Source organism: Octopus bimaculoides, chromosome 14 (assembly GCF_046866305.1).
Source record: "Octopus bimaculoides isolate indiv1 chromosome 14, ASM4686630v1, whole genome shotgun sequence".
In the NCBI taxonomy this organism is placed as follows: domain Eukaryota; kingdom Metazoa; phylum Mollusca; class Cephalopoda; order Octopoda; family Octopodidae; genus Octopus; species Octopus bimaculoides.
In genome coordinates this window covers 31,485,077-31,508,666 of record NC_142941.1, presented here as the reverse complement: position 1 = coordinate 31,508,666, position 23,590 = coordinate 31,485,077, and the positions used below count along the sequence as shown (strand labels likewise).

General features: G+C 36.5%; 1 protein-coding gene across 2 annotated transcripts in view; it reads right to left on the bottom strand.

The window, feature by feature from the left end:
* LOC106884342 (uncharacterized) overlaps positions 1-23,590 on the bottom strand; it is a 126,749-nt gene that overhangs the window by 33,575 nt on the left and 69,584 nt on the right. For both annotated transcript variants that reach the window (XM_052972813.2, XM_089362653.1), the window contains exons 9-13: positions 21,376-21,460; positions 19,956-20,188; positions 13,301-13,397; positions 8,920-9,149; positions 886-973 (exon numbers count right to left, since the gene is read on the bottom strand). In XM_052972813.2, coding sequence (XP_052828773.2) covers positions 886-973; positions 8,920-9,149; positions 13,301-13,397; positions 19,956-20,188; positions 21,376-21,460 — 733 coding nt within the window. The remainder of the gene's footprint in view (positions 1-885; positions 974-8,919; positions 9,150-13,300; positions 13,398-19,955; positions 20,189-21,375; positions 21,461-23,590) is intronic.

The following is a 23,590-nucleotide window of genomic DNA, read 5'->3' as shown; positions in this document are numbered from 1 at the left end:
ATGCCCGGACTTGTGCCTCGGAGGGAACTTTCTATGTGCAATCCCATGGTCATTCATGACCGAAAGGGGTCTTTACTTTTGTGTGGTAAGTAGCTTGCTTACCAATTACATGGTTCCGGGTTTATTCCCACTGCGTGGCACCTTGGGTAAGTGTCTTTTACTATAGCCTCGGGCCGACCAAAGCCTTGTGAGTGGATTTGGTAGACGGAAACTGAAAGAAGCTTGTCGTATATATATATATATATATATATATATATATATAAACAAATAGTAAATGAGTATATGCATATATACGTACAGGTATGTGCGTACCGACATCCACCTGTATGTATAGGTGCATATCTGGGTACAGGACATTGCAAACAAAACGTAGACGAGAAAACACAAAAGCCACATAGAAAACATTCTACTTCATCAGCTACCCCCGTTTTAACACTGGCGTTTCGAAGAGCTGGGCATATATATATATATATATATATATATATATATATATATATATATATATATATATATATATATATATATATATATATATATATATATATGTATGAGTGTGTATTTCTTTGTGTATCTGTGTTTGTCCCCCCAGCATCGCTTGACAACCGATGCTGGTGTGTTTACGTCCCCTTAACTTAGCGGTTCGGCAAAAGAGACCGATAGAATAAGTACTAGGCTTCCAAAGAATAAGTCCTGGGGTCGATTTGCTCGAGTAAAAGAGTATGTGTATGCATATTTGTATACGTACATATATACACATAAACATATGCATGCATGCATGCATATATACGTACATACATACATGCATCAGGAAAAAGGCAAGCCCGGAACCTGCAAAGTTAATTTTCTTTTAAATATATTTAGATTTATACTGAGCAAAATTCTTACCACAACGCCATTCAAATAACGTGATGTCATGTACATCACAGCAGCCAGAGTGAAAATTGTATTCCACCGTTTCTCTCTTCAAAGTTATCTGATAAAAATGAGAAAAAGAACAAAACAAGTATTAAGAATATTGTTTCAAGTAAATCACATTCTGTTCTGAATATCATCCGATGGCAATATAGTGTAATAACGAAGATGATTAAACCATTTATGTGCTACATAACTGACATTAGTTTGTGTATGTAGTAAAGATTCCTTACTTTCATATAGTTCCGTCCAACCACTTTTTTCTTGTTCTTGTGTTCAAGAAGCTTTGCAAACTTTGCTCTCTCTCTCTAATGGCCAAGTTCAACTACTCGTAAACAACTACTCATAAACAATTACTTGTAAGCAAGTTCAACTACTCGTAAACATGGGGTATGAACAGTTAATGTATGCCGCGGCACTACTGTATGATTTATGGGAATTTGTTTGATTAAAATGTTGAGTTCAACACCTCTGAGGGACAGGTGTATACTAAGCCAGACGGACTCATCCCAGTAACAAGATATTGAGACGAAGTTTTCAGTGATAATCCTTCCAAAAATGGGCTTTTGGGCCCGTTACCTGTAATACTACAGATGTACTCTGATAAAAAGATTACAGTGAAAGAGTCGTTGCTTTCGGCCTAATAAAAAAGTCACAGTCAAAGAGCCATTACTTTCGGCAAGGTAAACAACTCTTCTGTCTTCTGCTTTCTAACGAAGGGTAAGAGGTTGAAACATTAAACTATTTACGCCTCAGAGGAATTGATTTAACATTTTACAAACATTAAGTTTCCTGCACTTCACGGCGAGAAACTTTCTACCCTTTACTCAATTGATTTTACTCAAAATTCCACAAACATTAATGTGCCTTCATCTCATGGCAATTAGTTTTACTCTACATTACTCTACAGTTAATCTTTCTACACATCGTGGCAAAGGATAAAACGTGAAGTTAAAATTGACTGGATTTCAACTCAGAGCATAAATACCACAAGGCATTTTTCTCACGCTCCAGTGACTCTTGCAGCTGACCGCCTAAATGATAGTTTCTGATTTAGGAACAAGACCTGAAGTTTTGAGGGGCTGGATGTTAGTCGATAACATCGACCCCAGTACCAAACTCGTATTTAGTTTTATCGAATCCGCTTGGATGAACGGCGAAGTTGACGTCTGCCCCGAATAAAGATTAACATGAAAGGAGGGTAAGTGCTCAATTCCATTTTACTTTAGTCTCTTCACTTTCTCTTGGAACGGTAATACTGATAATAGGCAGTATACATAAAAGTACGGTGCCTTGACTTAGCATGAAAGCAGAGACAGGTGCTTAACGATCTCAGGTCACTACGTCTGGATGCGGAGCCATTAGCGAGACCAGGATTATAGAGAGATATTCGCTACTCCCTATTCGGAACGACTACGAGATGTAAGCCTCTTTTAATCGGTCTGGATCAAGCAACAGTGTTTTTTTGTTTGTTTTGGAAAGGCCTAAAATATATCGTTCATTAACGTTTGTGGCCAATTAGGATAGGAACTTTGACAAATCACAAGTTATCGAAGAAATAGAGTTTTCGTTACGCTAGCCGTTTGGCTTATCATAATTTGTTAGACGGTTATGTAGATAAAATAAATTATCATCCAGATACTGAAGCTGATGTAAGCGACTTGCCCTATCCTTCAGAATTACTGTCATTTCCTCTGTCTTCATGTTTTGAGTTCAAATTCCGCCGTGGCGTCTTTACCTTTCATTCTTTAGTGGTTGATAAAATAAGTACCAGTTGAACGCTGAAGTCGATATAATCGACTAACCCCTCCTCAAAATCTCAGGTATTGTGCCTATGATAGAAAAGATTATTATTATTATAATCATTGTTGTTATTTTACTTCTCAGAGCTCTCGGCCTTACTTGCTCAGGTTGATTCTGTGAAAACGGACAGCAACCTGTTGTCACAGGTCTCAAAGGGTCTCTTTCCGCAAATTACAGGCTTTGGTGCCTGGATGTTAACTTATGGTGAAAGACACTCAATACCCAAGCACCAATCTCAAAATCCTAGCTGTCCCCAATAGAACGGATTATCTTTGGCCAGCTCTGCCCTCATGTCAATTCCAATTTCTATGCCCTCACGTCAAATCCAATTCTTTTTCTTATTATTTACTTTTAATTTGCATGTTTGCTACAATCACTTGCCGAGACACGTTCAGCGTCTTACAGCGAGTGAAGGATAAGAGATGTTACAGTATGATTGAAAGCTTGGAGAGAAGTGGCAGGGGTAGTAGCGAAATATCTTCATGTAACACAACACAGACATTTAAATGGATAAGGTTTTTCTAAGGATGTGGGCAGTACTTGTCAGCACAATCCTTTGGATTTCTCTAGGACATGGTTCTCCTGACATCTTATCTAGATGTTTCTGACATCCCTTTTTTTTATCATACCGAGGGCACCTACAATAACAGGAACAGTTCTGCCTTTACGATGCCACATCTTTTGTATTTCAATTTCGAGGTCTTTATATTTATTTAATTTGTTGAATTCCTTTACAGATATATTTTTATCAGTGGGAACACCTACATCTATAAGTCTACAAGTGTTTTCTTCCTGTCTTTAATAATTGTGTCTGGTCGATTAACCTGCATCGTTCTGTCAGTTTTGACTCGAAAATCCCAGAGGACAGTGACACTCTTACCTTCAACAACTGGCTCAGGATGTTCATTCCAGTAAGCAGGAATGCTGATTTTGTAGTGTTTACATATTTTCCAATGTATATACTGTCCTACCATATCGTAAAGATTTTTGTATTCGTTTGGTGTCAGCACAGGACATCCTAAGATGGTCTATTGTTTTGTCAAATGTGTCGCAGAAGCTGCATTTAGGGTCAGAACCGTTTTGAAGAACGTTTACCTGGTAGTTTTTTGTAAGCAAGCATTGATCTTGTACTGCTAATATAAAACCTTCAGTCTCTACTTTCAGTCCTGAGTTTCTTAGCCACTGATGAGTTGTTGCTTGGTCTACATCAGCGTTTCTACTTCGAAGTATATACTGTCCATGTAGAGGCTTATTATCCTTATATAACTACTCAATATTTGGTTGATTGAGGTAAATTTCTACTGCATCACCTACTACACCTCCATGTTGCTGGAGTGGGGGTGCAGCATTGTGTATTCTTTTCTGCTGTTGAGAGTGAGCAGACTCTTCCCGGTACTGTACTGTGTTAGTTTTTTTTCTCTTGAGGTATGGTGCAGTCTTTTGTTGTGTTACTGCTTTTATTGTGTGTAAAGCCTTGTGCCTATAGTAGAAAGGATTCTTCTTCTTCTTCTTCTTCTTCTCATCATCATCATCATCATCATCATCATCATCATCATCATCATCATCATCATCATCATTATCATTATCATTATTATTATTATTATTATTATTATTATTATTATTATTATTATTATTATTATTATTATTATTATTATTATTATCATTATTATTATCATTATCATTATCATTATCATTATCATTATCATTATCATTATCATTATTATTATTATTATTATTATTATTATTATTATTATTATTATTATTATTATTATTATTATTATTATTATTATTTGAGGCATCGCGCAGTATCCGATATCGCGATGTTGTTGATTGAAGATATTGTGTATACCGGGGGTTTGCACTATCACAACGAGGACCTCAGACAAAGTACTTTACTCAATATGCGTGCAGTTCCAAGTAAAGTCAATTTTTGCAATACGCCTAAACTGTAGGGTATATCTAAAGTTTCCAGATGTTTCTTCAGGTTGGGTGGTATTATTATTTATTATTATTATTATTATTATTATTATTATTATTATTATTATTATTATTATTTAGTGAGAGAGCAGTGGATGCCATCAAAGTGACACTGAGGTACAATTATACAATTATACAATATACCCATCATGACTATCCGTCTGATAAGGGTGTACCAGGCACATGTATCACAACCACATGTTCGCGACATGGTGATCTTATATCAATATAAATAGCGCGTGACCTTGCAGGTGGGGTCCAGTTAGAATTTTCTTCAGGCTGAATTGCCGATCCCCTCAAAAGTTCCCTGAATAAGGTTTGTTTAAGGATGATGAACGAAACACCCGTGCTTCCAGAGGTGAATTATTCAAGCTCCAAAGAATTCTTTTCAACACATGGCTATGATGCTCCCCTACTACTTTTGCTCATGATCAGAGCTGCACATATCACCAGCCACCAAGGGACATGCTCAACTGGTTATGGTCAAACAACTGACAAGCAAATCTGTGGTATTGAACAGAATATTTGCTAATACAGTTCTATATTTAAGAGATGAGGAATTATGTACATTATTTACATTATTTACATTTGACGGATATTTGTCCTCAACTTGTTTGTTGTTAACATAATGTTTCGGCTGATATACCCTCCAGCTTTCATTAGGTGTCTTGGGGGAATTTTGAACCTGGGTTCTCATTCCTAAAGTATTTTTCGGTGTTATTATTATTATTATTATTATTAATTTATTCAGATCACTGCCTGGAATCGAACTCGGAATCTCGGGGTTCGTAGCCCGCGCTCTGAACTACTATGCCATATGCTCGCGCTCTTAACCACTACGCCCTATGCCCACGTGCATATAGCGTAGTGGTTAAGAGTGCGAGCTACTAACCTCAAGATTCCGAGTTCGATTCCAGACAGTGACCTGAATAATAATAATAATAATAATAATAATAATAATAATAATATGTTCCTCCGTCATATCCTCTCTTATTTCAGGGCTTTCTACATTATATTGATTGGCCGGCCTCTCCTCAACTACAACTTCACCTTACCTACGCATTCGCTGATTTTCACCTACGTTATTCTCCTCGAGATTCTCACAATTACAGAGGCTTTCCCTGATTGTCTGAATCTGGACCTCTATTCCAAATTATGCTTATCTGATTCATAAGTCCATTTTCAGTAATCTGGAACATACCCAGCTGGTTCAAAAGTTCTAATGATCTTTTTCCGACAGCTTTACATTTACCATTGTTCTTGTCTAGACAGGCTTGTTCATGGCACTGGATCGCCTTTTGGTTCATATCAACAGACCACTTGCGTTTTCGAGCACGTTGCATAATTTTACCAGTACAAGGACTGTGTTTTGTAGTATGGCTAGCAGTTATTGGATTACGACCGGACCCACCCTGCTGCACAGTGGGGAACCTGGCGGGTACGGCACCTTCACCATTGGTTCTAGTCCCGTTCACACTGCTATCGTCATTTATTTTGCTTGGCATTTTCACTCACAAATGAGGTATGTTTTTAGGTTACTACAAACCAGTATTTTTATCGAGACACCATCTCTATGATGATAGTCCGCCAAAGAGGCAGGGTCCTTGCTCCCCTGGTTTTGGGTTTGGAGTGTTCCTTTTCCTAGGTTGCCTGCCATCCAAGGATAACGAGTACAGCCTACCCTGAGCACTGGTTATTTGGAGGCGCCAGATACTCGCCTTTTCCCAAACTTCTCCTGTTGGTTTCGCGAAGGAGTCAGGCTTGACCACTGTGACTAAGGAGTGCTGTCTACCCCGGTTTTGAAATCAGAGTATTCCTTCTCCTAGACAGACTGCCAACCAAGGCTTACGAGTTCTGTCTACCCGTTTTCGGAATGGCCATTGACTCTTTTAACTTCCTCTGTCTTTTGCTGGGTTTCGTTTTTAGTCCTACAAGGTGTCGAAAATCCACCCTCCTCACCAAGCAAGCTTAGTGGGGTTGCCGGTTTAGTCGCCGACGACTCGACAGTTTCACAACGCCACTTGTTAATCATTCTGGGTAATTATTGTTCACTATTATAATTTCAGTATTACTACTATAATCCCAAACTTATTATTTAGTAGTTCACTACTATAGTTTCACAATTACTATAAATATATTATTAGTATAAGTCAGAGGGGTCCTAATATTGTCTCCCCTGATTTCTTTTGAGAACAAATGATAGCAGATTCACGACTGTTGGTTTAGCTGCTGCTAGTGATGCTGCGGCGTTAAATGGAGGAGTGGGTTCGTGACTACTAATACAGGTGGTTTGGTTAAACTGTTGATATAGCTGACAGTCGAGTAAGAGCGGGAGGGTGGGGCTTGTAAGAGTAGTATCTTCGGCAAGTTGGGACTAATTATCATAGCTAAGATATCGAAGTTTATAAACATATTATTATTATTATTATTATTATTATTATTTTATGTTTGACTTTTGTTTTGCATTTGTACAAGTTGGATCCAAGTCTCACCCAGAGACCTCAAGAGACAACAAGTTAGAAGTTCATGTAGGTGTTATGCCTAGGGTACCATATATTTGAATTTGTACAGTGTTGTTCTCGAGGATGTTTAAGAAACCATAAGAAAATTATGTTTGCTTTAAAATTTGAGATCACATAGACAGTATTTTACGTAGGATATGAGCAGTTCCCATGAGCACTATCTTTTGAACTTCAGCCATTTTGGGGTTTCCTGGTATCTGAGCTAGGTAGTACTCAGCCCGTTTCGCTGTCATTCCCAGGGCACCATCATTATTGTTATTATCGTCATTCAATTTTGTTTCCCTTTCTTGCCGAGTATCTTCCCAACACCTGGGGCAAAGAAACTCACTGTATACATTAATAGGCCATTAAAATAAACACACCAGATTGTTCCTTACAAAGTCACGTGATAGAAAAAAAGGGAAGAAGGACAGGGGAAAGAAGGAATAAAAGAAAAAATTGAAAAAAGAAAGCAAAGGGGGAAAGAAAATTCACAGCGATGATGCTCTTCTCAATACGTGTCACGTACCAGTTAAGAAAATTTTTTGTAGCTCCTGCATATATATATAGTAAACCAGGGATCATCCTTAGATAACTTTCTGTTCCCTTTTTGATTATTCCAAGTGCTCCTACAATCACTGGTATTGTAACCGTCTTGAGATGCCATATTTTTTACGATTTCAATCAGCAGATCTTTATATTTTCTAAGCTTATCAAATTCTTTTGCTGAGATATGATCACAAAATATGCTCATGTCAATCAATAAACAGAGTTTTGTTTTTGTTTTGGTCTTTCACAACGATATCTGGTTTATTAGCATTGATGGCCCGTTATGTATGTACTGAACAGTCTCAAAGAATCGTTTCATTTTTTTCTCTCTCAGTTACAGCCTCAGGACGGTGCTTGTACCATTTGCCAGCAGATTTCATTTTATAATGCCAACATATTTATCCAGTGTAGATATTGGTCAACTCTGTCATACAGAGATTTATATTCTACTGGTGCTAAAACCTTACACCCAGAGATTAGGTAGTCCACTCCTTCAATTTTGGATCTACTCCATTTTTTTCCATTATGTGCAGTATCAGCAATTTGTGTCTACTGCAGTATCGGCACTTTGGGTATAATGCAGTATCGGCATAGTATTATTATTATTATTATTATTATTATTATTATTATTATTATTATTATTATTATTATTATTATTATTATTATTATTGTTGTTGTTTACCGTATATACTTTCTTTTTTCATTTTCTTTTCATTAGCTCATTATATGTAAACCCCCACACTCTATGTCAGTTTTTGTGTTGTCCCCCTCATCCTTCGCACTTGTGGCAAATAAATGAATTAATAATAATAATAATAATAATAATAATACTAGCAGTTTGCTAATTGTGTTTGTTTCAGTTAGAAAATGTGAAAATGATGTGGAAATTGGAAAAAGACATTGCAGATGAGTGTATAGGTCGTTGAATAAACAGTGAAGAGGTGAAGTTTTGAGGGGAATCTACACGGTAGCTCGTCTTGCTATATATAGCAGCGAAATTGCATCCAGTTAAAGTAAAAGAATAGGACATGTCTAAGATAATAATAGTTTGGTAAAGGACATGATGACCATGATTAGACATCTTTTGATTTGATCACGTATCGGATCACAAAAGGGTTGACCTGGAGCTAAACAAAAATAATAACAACTGTGAATATATCAGCAGACGATAACTTACATGAATATTCTGAAATCTATGATATTTCTTAAGTTGTATACCAACAAGTCTTCCGATATCAGAAATGAAGATGCTAAATGTTTCTTCCGACCCAGAAGAGTTATATTCCTCATATTCCTTATAACTTAAAAGATAGAATTGCTCACTCTTCGTTGAGCCCATAAGTCTTATTGACGTAGCATTAACACTGCGTTCTTTCTCATCATAAACAATCACTGTCCATATGACATCTGCAAATAGATAAATAAATAAATTACTTGTTAGCATTTTCTGTATGTACACATACACACACGGACGTTTTAAGCTCGGGCTATATTCGGGTTTAATTTTTTTCACTAAGAATTTTTATATTTTCTAGTCCATATTTCCTTTTTAGTTCAAATTAGCAGCATTTCAATATCATGTGTCAAAATCCTCACAGCCTCTTCATCATAATAAAGTCATAATATTAATACTATTTTTTGCGCGCTTTGCTGACAGCCGTATACAATCATTGGGATACTCTTATACCTGATAAAATTGTCATCACCGAATTTAAACATTATACAATAATAGATTTCACGATTTATATTTTGTGTAATATATTTAGGCCTTGATTTTGGTTTGTATTTTGCAATTAGAGACCCTTCTATATTTGTTTTCTCTGTTTTGTGTGGGTTTAAGTGTATTTTTCTATATATGATAGTGCTATCAACTAATATTTTATTTCTCTGTCTCATTTTATAATGTATTCTCATGATTGGGATAACTGACGAGAGGGTGTTGTACCGGCGTCTAGTATAACAATGTGAATCAATCTTGTAGCTTACAACACTCATTTTTACATTGAAATGGGAATATAATATAAGTTGTCTGAAACACGCTCTGTGGATTGGCACTTTGTGGATTCATTGGTGTGGAGAGTCATCATTCTGTCGTTTGTGATATATTCTAAGTTTTTGGTTGTGGTTATGCAACATAAGATATGTATATATATATATATATATATATATATATATATATATATATATATATATATATATATATATAGATAGATAGATAGATAGATAGATAGATAGATAGATAGATAGATAGATAGATAGATAGATACACACACACACACATACACACGCACGCACGCACGCACACACACACACACACATACACACACACACACACATATATATTAGGAAATTAATTGTTATGGCTGGTCACAGAGTGACCATTGGTTTTGCACCTATAAAGCACTTAGCCGTATAGCCGACTCGTCAGACTCGAATAGTCGATGGCGCTATGTTATAGGGCATGCTTCTACTTTTGATATGTTATGAACTACTGACGATATATATATATATATATATATATATATATATAACAAATGGAACAAAAACGCAATAGAGGGCATTAAAACGTTCGGACAGATAAACGACACAAAGGCGGACAAGAGAAACAACAATTAGAAGGACAGGCAAAAAAAGACGGGTCATTCTTGGCTTTCTTTCATCAGTCAAGTCCCAGGAAGTGACGACCATTTCGGGCAGTTACTCGTGAGATGGTTCGATCTGGTTGCCCCCAAATAAGTCTAAGCTAAGAGCATTAGTCTCCTTTGTAAGAGAGCTAGCGAATATGTACGGCAACAAAGACAAAAACATATAAACAAAAAAAAATGGAGAACATGGTGCACAATTACGAATACAAACAACAAGAAATAACAACAGGCGTCTTTCGACTGAGAACGAATAAAATTGAGCTGGCGTGTATGAAGTGAAAGCCTAAAGGCAGGAACATGGGAGGTGTGTGTGTGTGTGTGTGTGTGTGTGTGTGTGTGTGTGTGTGTGTGTGTGTGTGTGTAAAATACGAGGTGTTTTCGTCAGGATGGCTCAGACTAATAGGTATGCCCTTTGAGTGCTCAAATAGGCATATCACTAAAATCCCGGTTTGAATTGCAGTTGAAGCTGTGGTTTTGTGACTACCTTATCGAAAGCGGCTAGACATGGCTTCCTCTTGAGTCGGTGGTTATAAGTTAAAGTAGTAAAGAAAAGGCAGATAGTTTGCAAAGGCTTAGTAAGGACAATTAATTTAGCTATATAATAAAAGATCTATGACAGCTGTTTCTGGGATATCCCAGTTATTGAAACATCACGTCGAGCGAAGATTCCATATGTTGAGTATTCTGTTATTGGAAAAAGATAGGTTAAACATATGTATCAGTCGAAGAAAGTTCCTCATCAATGTTGTGGTTCATTATGTCTAGAAAGGGAAGAGAAATCCAATTAAATCCAGATAGATTGGTTATTCCTTAGGTAAATCAGTGATCAGAGAGAATGGTTTGATAGTAAGCCATAGCGAGGGAAAATGGATGTTAGCAGGAGGAATGAATATAATACATTCTGGAGAGAGAAAGATAGGCAGATTAGAGCTTTGTATTAGATATATACAAATCAGTATAGTGAGAGATACTCTTGTCCAAAGAGGTTAGGGAGTGCAAGTGTAAAGACAAATAGATAAGGGACAAATAAAGCCTATATCAGACCTACAGGCTGGGTAATAATGGGAGGGAAGAGTGAAGGTAGTGCACAACATGGTTAAACAATTCCACGGTATCTCTTTGAAGGACATACCTGTTCTACCTCGGGAAACTTATCTCTTATTACTACTGCTAAGTAAGACTAATGACCTAATGGAGAGAATGCGATTGTGAGCCTATTTCTATGATAAGCATAAGCATAAAGACAACGAAAATGTAACTATAAATGTAATTATAACCTCAAATCCTATAAAAACCCTCCTTACATCGCACTGCTGGACAAATTTGAATCGATAAAGAAAGCCAAATTCACTAAATCCAAATCTACATTCCAGAGACAACTCTAAAATAGTAAGACAAATTACAGGATCGCCCAAAACACACGTCTTTTCTGATAAAACACGAAATTTATATTTACTCACTACTGAGGATTATATGGATTTCATTAGAAAATACCTGCATAAGTCATACAAAATAGTCCCGAAGTCTGCCCTCGATACCATCAATAGTCAACATTGTAGACTGGTCCGCAAGTTAGAAGTTGGAGAGAGAACGGAACCTTATAACCCCAAAATGCAACATTTCAATCTCAAAGATCAAAAACCGGACTTCATTACCAAACACCCAATGTGACTTTTTTTGCCCTACTAAATCTGATCTTGAACGAATTAGTAAAAATATTTTGAACAGAGTAATAACAATAGTTAAAAAGAAACTGAACGTTTACGTGTGGTCGTGCACAGGTGGAGTAATGATTTGGTTCCATTTCCTATTTAACAAGAACAATTCATCTTTTCCAGAATTATGCCTCCATTTCTCCTATCCTCCTTAAAGCCCTTATTCTTGCAAGTAAAATAACTAACCATACTTTTCTAGAAATCGATGTTATTCTAGCAGCTAGAACGACTCCGATTACTTTTAATAACAAACTTTGGTGCTGGGCTTCACATAATTTCTTTAACATAATAATGGGCTCCTCTGACTCAGCACAAGTTACAGATCTCGTGGGGCTTTACCTCCTCCAGTGACTCCGTATCTATTTTCTAGCTATCCATGGGAGTTTATATAGGAACGATGCTCACCCGGTTGCTAGGAGCCACTCTAAACCAGCCTTAGAGAAAACCAGGAAGACCTTACACGAGTTCTGTGCCAACTTTAACCTAGCTATTACTTTCGAGAATACTAATAAGATAGCTAATTTCCCAGACGTCACATTAAATTTAAATTCTTCTTTATATTTTCCCTACCATAAGCCTAACGAATACCTAAAATATATTAATATACATTCCAACCACCATAAATCTATTTTTAATAGTTATTAAGGGTGTATCGATTAGAATCTCCGATCTATCCGCAACCGAGGAAATATCTAATAACCATGCCACCTATTACAACCAAGCACTTGCAGCTAGCGACTTCTCGCAAATAGCGTTCTTATCTAATAACACTAGGCTTAAGAGCTATTTTGGTTCTAACGCACCTTTGTTAGTAGAAACAGTGATGATACAGGTAGTAGTAGTAATGGTGGTGGTGGTGGTGGTGGTGGCGGCGGCGGCGGTGGTGGTGGTGGTGGTGGTGGGGGTGGTGATGATAGTGACGGTGGTTGTTATTGTGATGTTGCTTGTGCTTTCTACATTCTGTCACTTATCCCAATAGGAGCCGTCTTGTTTTTCATTAAAAAAAAAGCCCAGAAAAAAACTATTCTCAAGTAAAAAAAAGGGGTAAAAAAAAAATTGGCCCCTATAAATGTGCTTGCAGCTATTTCACTAACAAAACCGTTGGTAATATAAAAACAAATCTCCACCCAGCCAAAATTCAAATAATTCAAAACATGAAACATAGATAATTTGAAACAGGTATAGTATGAAGTTTTACCTCCGCTCGCCTGATTCATGCAGTACAAAACGCTTTCGTTCAGCCTCGCATTATGTGTATAGCTCAGCAGTTCTTGGTCTTCATCGTTAACGCTGATCTATTTGAAAAAATGCAGTCAAAAGAAACTTAGTTTGTTTAATCCATAGAGAAAAGAATAAAATCAGTTAAAGGTGCTGTGGGTACAAAGGAGCAGTTTGTTTACTGTTGTTTAGTTGGGGCTCAGATAAGGAAATAAACGTCACTTATGCTGTATTCATGTTATGTGAATTTAGCATCTGTCCGGTTTTTCTCCTCAACGGTAAACTGACTTATCCTATATTATGAATACACTCTGCTTACTATTTGTCGACGCAGACCTTCATTAACTTCTTCAGACTTGCTAGCAATTGATAATTACTGTGGTCTTTACAACAGGACTGCATCTTTGATGATTACATGACTTGTGTACCATTCGCTTAGCAGTCTTCAGCCACTGTTCTGATTAGTCTGGTACATTAAACTAGAGTAACATCGATATAAGACCACAAACGTTAGAGAAAAGAACAGTATTTGATTGGTACTATATTTTATCGATTTCCGAAAGAATGGAAGTTAAAGTTGACACTGAAGAGATGTGAACGCAGAACAGAAAGAAACGTAACTCAATATGCCAAGGCTTTTTGACTGACACTGCACAGATTCTGACATTCATCTTATATGACATACTAACAACCTTTTAAGAACATTAACGAAAGTCTGCTGTGTGCGTTAAGATGGCGCGAGTATTCTTCTAACTTCACTTGATCTTTGCACTGAAATCTTGATTTATTCTCGTCCTGTCAAAAAATTCAAAATCCATTCTGTCGGCTGTATAAAGCTCTTAAAGAAATACTGGGGCAAAGTTAATTTTCTTAAAGAAATACTGGGACAACCATTTTGATAGTTAAACAACATCGACAGCTGTCTTTCGTTGCGAAAATTTTTAAAAAAAATATATATAAAGGCTGTCACCGAGAGCATTTGTTATTCTAATTGCTGCTGTGTGAATTTTCAAAAGTCATCCCAAACTACAAAAGACAGCAATAATAGAATAAACAAATCACCGACCTCATTGCTTACACCATCACCATCTCTTAATTTTTTGAAGGAAGCTGATTGAACAAAGAACATATGTAGAGTATATACAACCTTAAGCTAAATTTAAACCGTAGGTTCAAATTTCTCTAAACTATTAGGAAACAACAAAAATTATTTGCTGAAAGTAGCTTAATAACTTACCACTTGCATATTGCAAGTTAGCATTGATATCACTAGAGTCTACATGAAAATATGTCGACACGCATTGGGCAATCACTATTTGTTTGTATACAGCTATTATCATTCTGAAAGAAGACTTTGGTAACGCTTATTGTATATGTGAGACGTAATGAAATAACATTGAGTTTAACACTTCGTTCTCGATAAAAGACTACTTTAAGAAGCCAGTTTTAACCGCAAGCCTGCTTTTAAATCACAAGCTGCATACCATTTGAAACTTTCATCAACATACTTGTTTTAAAACAAATGCGTGTAAAGTCAAATCGACATTAAATCATGGTTTGTCTAGCCAAGAAAGAAAACACTTGGTAGATACCTATAGTTTTGTTATTTGCAAACATCACTTTACACAAGTTGTTTTAATCAGTTCCTCCAACAAATATAGTGGGAGTATGGAGATGTGTCAAACAACTTTTGATAAATAAATCCTGTTAAATGCTGTAAAACAAATACCACTAAAACATTTTGATAATAGGGTTTGATCCTATATTTTGCCGGAAATTGCTGCAATCACTGTACCTAGCAAAAGATCCAGCTATTCCAGTTACTGAAACTAGAGAGCTTAAAAACACTAGGTCAGCAATATTAACAATCTTAACAGAAAGCAGAACGATTGTGTACAACATTATTAAAAAAAATTCAACTAGAAAATTCTGAAGAGAATCCAGTATATTTAGACACTAATTCCACAAGCATTTGTTTTTCTCCGGTGGTTATGTACTAGGGTCTAATGATTAATATTTGGAATGAAGTGAACATTATGAAAAAAAAAGTATGGAAAAACACATACATAGACACATACATATAAAGCAGTAAGTTGACATAGGCATAAGGCAAGGAATAGAAACATACATAGGAGCATACATACAAATAAGGCGGTGAATTGATATAAAGCAGTGAGTTGACACATATAAGGCAGAGAATTGACATACAATATAAGGTAGTGAGTTGATATACATATAAGGCGGAAAATTGACATAAGTATAAGGGAATGAATTGACATATTATATGGCGGCGAGTTGACATACATATAGGACAGTGAAATGGCATACAGGTAAGGCAGTGAGATGACCGAATCTGTGTGCAATAAGATAATACCTTTTGAATTACAAGTACGTACGATCCCCTTGAGTAGTTTCTTCCATCTGTTTGATTGCTCTCACAAATTATAGCTCCAACCAACAGAACACTCAGACGAATCTGGAACCCTCTCTCTGTTTGATTTCCAACTTTTTCAACTCAGGATAACGGAGGAAAGTTCCATCTGCACCAACTTTTACAAAAAAGCTGCCTCTAAGAACTTGCTCGTGCACTAGGAGTCAGCTCTGCTCACCAGAGTCGAAGTCGCATGTATACGAAACAAAATCGCTCACATAAGCGATAAATGTAGTGACACAACCGACAAAGATTCCAACACCAAGCGGTTTTTTAAAGAACTTAATACACAACGGCTATCCACCATCTTTAGACAAACAACTGCGTTTAAACAACACCAGAGGGAGTAAAGCACATAAGAGGACTCATACTCCCAAGTCTGACATGTGTTTCCTTAAACGGCTCCATTTCCCTTAACGGACCTCATGCACAACATGCAGTCCTTAGGGAGGAACTTAACATGCAGATAATGCACACCAGTCCATCCCAGAGGATATTACTGTTTAGGAATAATACCACAGATAGTGCTGTTGCGTGCTCAGTACCTAATTTCTCCATCAAAGACCTCAAAATGTACTCGATGATCTATGTAGCATACCAGATAGTCTGCACTATATTCTACATTGGTGGGCACTGCCAAGAAACTGCACGTTTGACTCAGGGAACGTATGTGCACAGAGACTTCAATTAAAAAACACCTACAAAATGTCAGACCTAGGATTTCACAGTATCCATCATGGCCACTCAATCCAACACAGGCAATCTCCGCATCATAGTGCCCCCCTCCTTATTATCAAACTAAGACTACCTATAAAATAAGAGAAAAGAGCTACATGAAGTAGACTGGTTACCATAGCAACAACAGTCTGCACATATCACTTTCCTCCCCATACAACTTGGCAACGACCTTTTCCCATCTCTCGCTTGTCTACATGTCCCGAAGAAGGGGTTATAACCCTGAAATATAGAAATACAAGGTAAAATTCCATCTTCGTTTTGTTTCCCTTTAATAGTTTCGTTTATATCTCATCTCGCATTATTCCGGCCTTACCCAACAAATATTTTTTATGTAATATTATGCAATCCTTCACACTAAATACTCCATTATAATATATATATATGTATGTATGTATTTATATATACATATATATATATATATATATATATATATATATATATATATATATATATATATATATATATATATATATATATATATATATATATATATATATATATTATAATGAGCGTAGAAATTAATATTAATCAATTAAAACCAGTGGTCTTGCATATTAAAAAATCCGAAGATTAAAATTATATTATATACAAAAATAAGAGGAACGACCAGCAAAAGTGGACTCCTATATGCTAGAAATAGATGCCGAATCATCTAACCACGAAAAATATGTTCTCAGTAAAAATTTAGCGTCACAACAGACTGTAAAAGGGCAAGACAAATGAATAAATACAAAATAAAAAAAACGATTAATCTACGTACCATGGTTTCACCTGTTAAAATTTACATAAGTAAATAACTGCAGGATCATCAGCGTAGTCTGTCGATTTATATAATATAATTTCCAGAACTAGACACAAGACGTCCACCCGAAAGGGTCATTCCTCTTATTTTTGTATATAATATAATTTTAATCTTCGAATTTTTTTAATATGCTAGACCACGGTTTTAATTGATTAATATCAATTTCTACCCTCATTAATAAATTTTAAATAATGATGTTCTCAAACCGGTAAATTAGCTGCAAAAATTTATTAACTGCAGAGTTATTTCCGGACTTAGCTTGCCAGATTGAAGACATTTGAAAGGATACACTGAATGTAATTTGTAGAACTCTACAAGTGCTCCCTTTCGGGTGGACGTCTTGTGTCTAGTTTTGGAAATTATATTTTATAAATCGACAGACTACACTGATGATCCTGCAGATATTGACTTATGTAAATTTTAACAGGTGAAACCAAAATACGTAGGTTAATCGTTTTTTTATTTTGTATTTTTTCATTTGTGTTGCCCTTTTACAGTCTGTTGTGACGCTAAATTTTTACTGAGAACATATTTTTCGTGGTTAGATGATTCGGCATCTATTTCTAGCATATAGGAGTCCACTTTTGCTAGTCATTCCTCTTATTTTTGTATATTATATATATATATATATATATATATATATATATATATATATATATATGTATGTATGTATGTATGTGTAGTAGTTATATATAGATATATATGGAAAAAAGACAAAGTAGAAAATGCTAAAATACTTTTATAAAGAACATTACAGAACCGGTTTCGATCCTTGAGATCTTTTCAACAGTAAATATGAATAATAGATTTTTGAAAAATTATTGAAAAATTAAATTTTGGAGTCCTTCTTCGAACCCACAAGAGTTAACAAGTGAAACAGAGACAGGCAGAAACAAGAAAAATGCCGCTGTTACTTGAATACTATACAAATATGTCTTTAAAAAGATTTTCTTTTAAATTTACCAAAATTTAATTTTTCAATAATTTTTCAAAAATCTATTATTCATATTTACTGTTGAAAAGATCTCAAGGATCGAAACCGGTTCTGTAATGTTCTTTATAAAATTATTTTAGCATTTTCTACTTTGTCTTTTTTCCATATATATCTACTCGTGTGTTCCTCTTCAACCTTTTACACACACACACACACACACACACACACACACATATATATATATATATATAACTACTACTCCGTCATTTACGACGATGAGTATTATAGCTGATCCTTTCAACATAACAGCCTGCTCGTGAAATTAACGTGCAAGTGGCTGAGCACTCCACAGATAGGCGTACCCTTAACGTAGTTCTCAGGGAAATTCAGTGAGATATAGAATGTGACAAGGCCCTTTGAAATACAGGTGCAACTTATTTTTGTCAGTTGAGTGGAGGAAAGGGCAATAAAGTCTCATGTTCAAAGACACAACGCGCCACTGGATTTCGAACTCACGACCTTATTATCATGAGCTGAATATCCCTAACCATTATGGTTCATGTCTTCACACACACACACACACACACAATTAATTAATTTAAAACATTTATTAAAAAACTCCCATGTCGTCGTCGTTGTTGGTTTCATCTCGTACCCGAGAATTTATTTTCTTTGCTGAACGCTTTCTTTATAGTAATGGTGTTGATGAATCTGTAGACCAATCTTCGCATGGAAGAGTCGATGGCATTGACCGCAAGGTAATGTTGGAGGAGGGTGGGGTTGATGTTGTCGAGCCTTTCTCTCTTGTTGTTTGATTTCTTCTTTTTCTCTTCTGGTGGTTTCGAAGTTTTTGGTTCCGATGGTGATGGAACACCGCCACTTGTTACGGTCCCGGGCTTGTGTTTCAAACGGTTTAGACTCAATTTCAGTGTTGCTTTGATTGATCCCTATCTTCGAAGAGGGCAACACCGTGAGCTCCTGAAGTGAGCTCACTGAATAAGACTTGGCGGGGGAACTTTGACTCTTCCATTCTTGCTACATGAACACTAACTACAATGAGCACATTTTAACAAAAATCAAAATATTTTATAAGCAGACCAGTGTTAACTCACAATCCATATACGTGTGTTAGAAAGTTGCAGAAACGTTATCTAACGGCATACAAATTAGTTGGCACTTCGTGTCCTACCGGTGCTATTTCTGTGGTCATTGCTATATGTCAGTTCTTTAGTATGGAAATACTGAAAGCTGCTAACGGTAAGTAACAATGTACTTTTATAGTTTGTGGATGAGAGTTTGAATTTGGTTATGGGAAAACTTGTAGTATGGGAAAGCAACATACTACAAGTATTAGCTCAAAGATGCAGTTCTGTCTGCCTGATTCTCCTACTACTACTATTGCTGCTGCTGCTGCTGCTGCTGCTACTAGTGCTGCTGATGTTACTATTACTACTCCTTCTACTATTAATGCTGTTGCTACTATTACTTCTACTACTGCTGCTGCTGCTACTACTACTACTACTACTACTACTACTACTACTACTACTACTACTACTTCTACTACTACTACTATCATTCTGCCATACAGCATTCTTTCTCTCCCCAAACCCTTCATCCAACTACAAATACTCTATTACTTTCCAACATACCACACATGGCATAATTAAAAGTAATTTCTAGCATTAAATTAATACCAGACATTTGAAAAATAAAAATCGAAATTTGCTTACATTCTTCATAATCCATTGTGTTGTAGGGGTTACACTTTGCACTTCGATGCATTTTAATAAAGACGATGAAGCAGATTTTAAACTGAACACATCTAACGTGTTGTTTTTGAAGTCATCATTTTCGGTGTCTAAGGTATAGTGATATTTGTTATTAACATAATACAGTATTATGTTGATACCATCATCAGTTCCATTGTCACCAGTCATTGTGGTAACATTTATGGCTTTCAGATCTACAAAAGAAAAGAAAAGACACTCAGAGAAAAGAAACAAAGAAAGGCAGATAAGATATTTGAATAGATATAGACATTCAGTGTATTGATATAAAATACGTGGGGGGAAACATTTGCGACATTTCTATGCTCTTGACAAGCACACATTTTTCACAAACGCTTTTTGTTTTCATCATAACGAAAAGAATGATGAGTCATTTTGGCAGAGAAATAACTCGGACGAACTAGATTATTGATTGAATAAATATCTGATTATTTCGCTAATTAATTAGTTTATTGACAGAATGACAACGATAAAAAGAGATGAAATTCAACGGATGCATGTATTTTTCTAAGTAAAACGATCCGCCCAAAGTGCAATACGTATATTCCTACATACATGCTGCATACATTTTTATATGTATGCCATGTTAAACATGACTTTACCCAATTTTATCTGATTCAAAGCAGCTTCGAGCGACATTACTTACACATATACGCACGTGTATGTGTATGTATGTACGTACATATGTATATATACATACATGCATGTATGCATATATGCATGTATATATGTCATTATTCAGTTTTATTTCAATATTTCTTGCCAATAGAAAAAGAGCCGGTTTCTAACCTAATCCAAGGCATCAACAACAAGGTATTTTTGCATGCATGTATGTATGTATGTATGTATGTATGTATGTATGTATGTATATATGCATGCTTGAGTGTATGTATGTATGTATGAACGTATGCATGCATGCATGCGTACATATGTATATGCGTGCATGCATGCATGTGTGTGTGTGTGTGTGTGTGTGTGTGTGTGTGTGTGTGTGTCTTTGTGTCCCCTCCTACTGCCTGACAAGTTGGGTTAGTTTATTTACATTTCTGTAACTTCGCAGTTCGGCAAAACTACCAGTCTTAGAATCAACAAAAGTACTGGGATCGATTTGATCAACTGAAACCTTTCAAGGTAATGCTCCAGCATGGCTGCACTGCAATGATTGAAACAAACAAAAGATGAAAGATAAAAGAGATAAAATAAGCAACAAACTGAAATAATTAGTAGAGTGAATATTATTTGTGAAAACCTCTTGAAGGTAGTATTACTTTTGGGGCCCCGAAAGCAAGTCAAGAATATATATATATAAATATATATATAAAAATATATATATATATAAATAATATATATAAAAATTCCTTACTGTAAGAGGTTATCCAATATTTTTGTTTGGTCAAGACTTCTCCGTGTACCAGTTGATAGTTGTGAGAGCAGTCTGCAATATTCATCTAGAAAGAAATTAAGTTTTTTTTATCAGATAAATATGCATCAAGGCTGTGCCCCAGCATGGCCACGGTCTATTGACTGAAACAAGTAAATAAGACATATCTACACACACACACACACACACACACACACACACACACACACATGCACACGCATGCACACACACACATTCACACAAACACACACACACATTCACACAAACACACACACGCACTCACACATTCATATGCATACATACATACATACATACATACATACATACATACATACATACATAGGAACATTAAGTATAATTTAAAACGGTCCATTATTAATTACTCACCATCGTACAATATTGGGAATTATAATCGGGATCTTTGTCTTGACAAAATGTATAACATAATTATTTCTAACTTAATATTGTTATAGTACTAGCAGTTGTACCTGGCGTTGCACGAGTCTTAATAAATTACCATTCAACTGCGGAAAGATGAGGCCTTACACTTGAGAACATTTTAGCGCCCTACCACGGCTACCGCGTTCGTGTAATGCTCTTCTCATTTCAACACCTTGCTCCTCAGCCCAGCACAAATTAGAATCATACACTTGCGAATCAAGCCTTAGAATGAAGCACACAGACAAACGTATAGGAAGAGAACGAGTTGAACAATTTTAGCGTTTCCTAAGAGGGAACTGTTTGAGCGATAGATTGCTCCCAGTTGCAGGAGGTTAATGGCCAACAGTTGGAATGTCGCTTTCAAGAGGTTCATGCAACACGTAGCCGCCATGCATTTTGTAAATTGGTATCCTTTCCATTGAATTGGTCACTTTAATGTTATGAATAAACATACTTGAGGTAATCAACCGTGTAGAAGGCAGCAGAAATGTCCTCGAATATGCAATACCTAACCTGCCTTTCTGCTGGTCCGTTTGTAGCAGCTGTTTGACAACATTGTTTCTTCGCATTATTATCGTGCAACTGCAACGAATCGCCACCTCTTTCCCATCGTAGGAGCACTATACGAACACTTTCCATAAACCCACAGAATGTCAAGAGGCAGGCGCCCTTTTCTGATGCTTCCGTCTGATATGGGAAAAAATAGTAGAAGTATTTGAGCGTACCCCGTTATATGCATGCATGGCGATAACGTATCCACTTCAGCCTTGGCAAATACATAGCACTTTGTTGTAGACAATGTTTCTTTGTCTTCCTCCGACGTGTTAATGCGAACAGTCTGTCTCTACTGCCGACTCTGGAGCATGCAACGTACAGCTGGCCGTGGGAAAAGCAAGTCTCTTCCAAGAGAAGTCCAGCCACAGAAAGAGTCTGTCCCTGAGACTTGTTGACAGACATGGCGAAGCTGGGCCGGAGCGGGAATTACAGTCTCTTGGTTCAGTTTCTAGGTTGAAATTGGCAAGTGTATCTGTGTCGTAGGACGAATCTCGCAAAAGAACCGTAGGAAGTAAATTTGACTCTGAACGCAGCGGTTTAAGCAGACCGTATGAGGGCAACTCATTCCCACCGAGTGATACAACTGCATTTTCAATGTCGATCAAGGCTTGATTGTATACCTCATCGCTTATACTTTCTACCCCAGGGAAAAGCAACTTCGCCCGACGTATGAAGTCCTTCGATAAGTCGTCTTTAAATTTGAGCTACAAAGACAAAGGGTTGTTCAGTTCACAAATTTGCAGCATAACAGCAAATAGAGCTCAGAGACGCTTAGGTGTCTGGGATGCAACAGCTTCGAATAACGTAGCCTCCCATTGCGCATCGTCTTCCAGCAAACCGTGCTTGAGGCATGCTTCCATGTAAGTGCTGCAAACAGAGCCATCGACAGTCCTTAAGTCATCAAACGACTGGGGCCCACGTACCTCATGTGACAGAACGCGAAGATAAAAGCACTCGTGTAGCTATTATAGTGGATCCCTAGCATAAATAAATCTGAATAATCTGGTGTCACATCAAATGTTGGACCAATAAACACATTGATTAAGTGATACGTAGCTTCATTGTGCTTTTGTAGTTCAGTTATAGTTTTCCGGTCATCCACTGAGTACCGCGACGCCATGAGACTCTTTGGGTCCAACTGCAAATGTGTACCGAGTTTGGTTGAAATCAGATGACTTTTTGAAAAAAATCGATAATTATC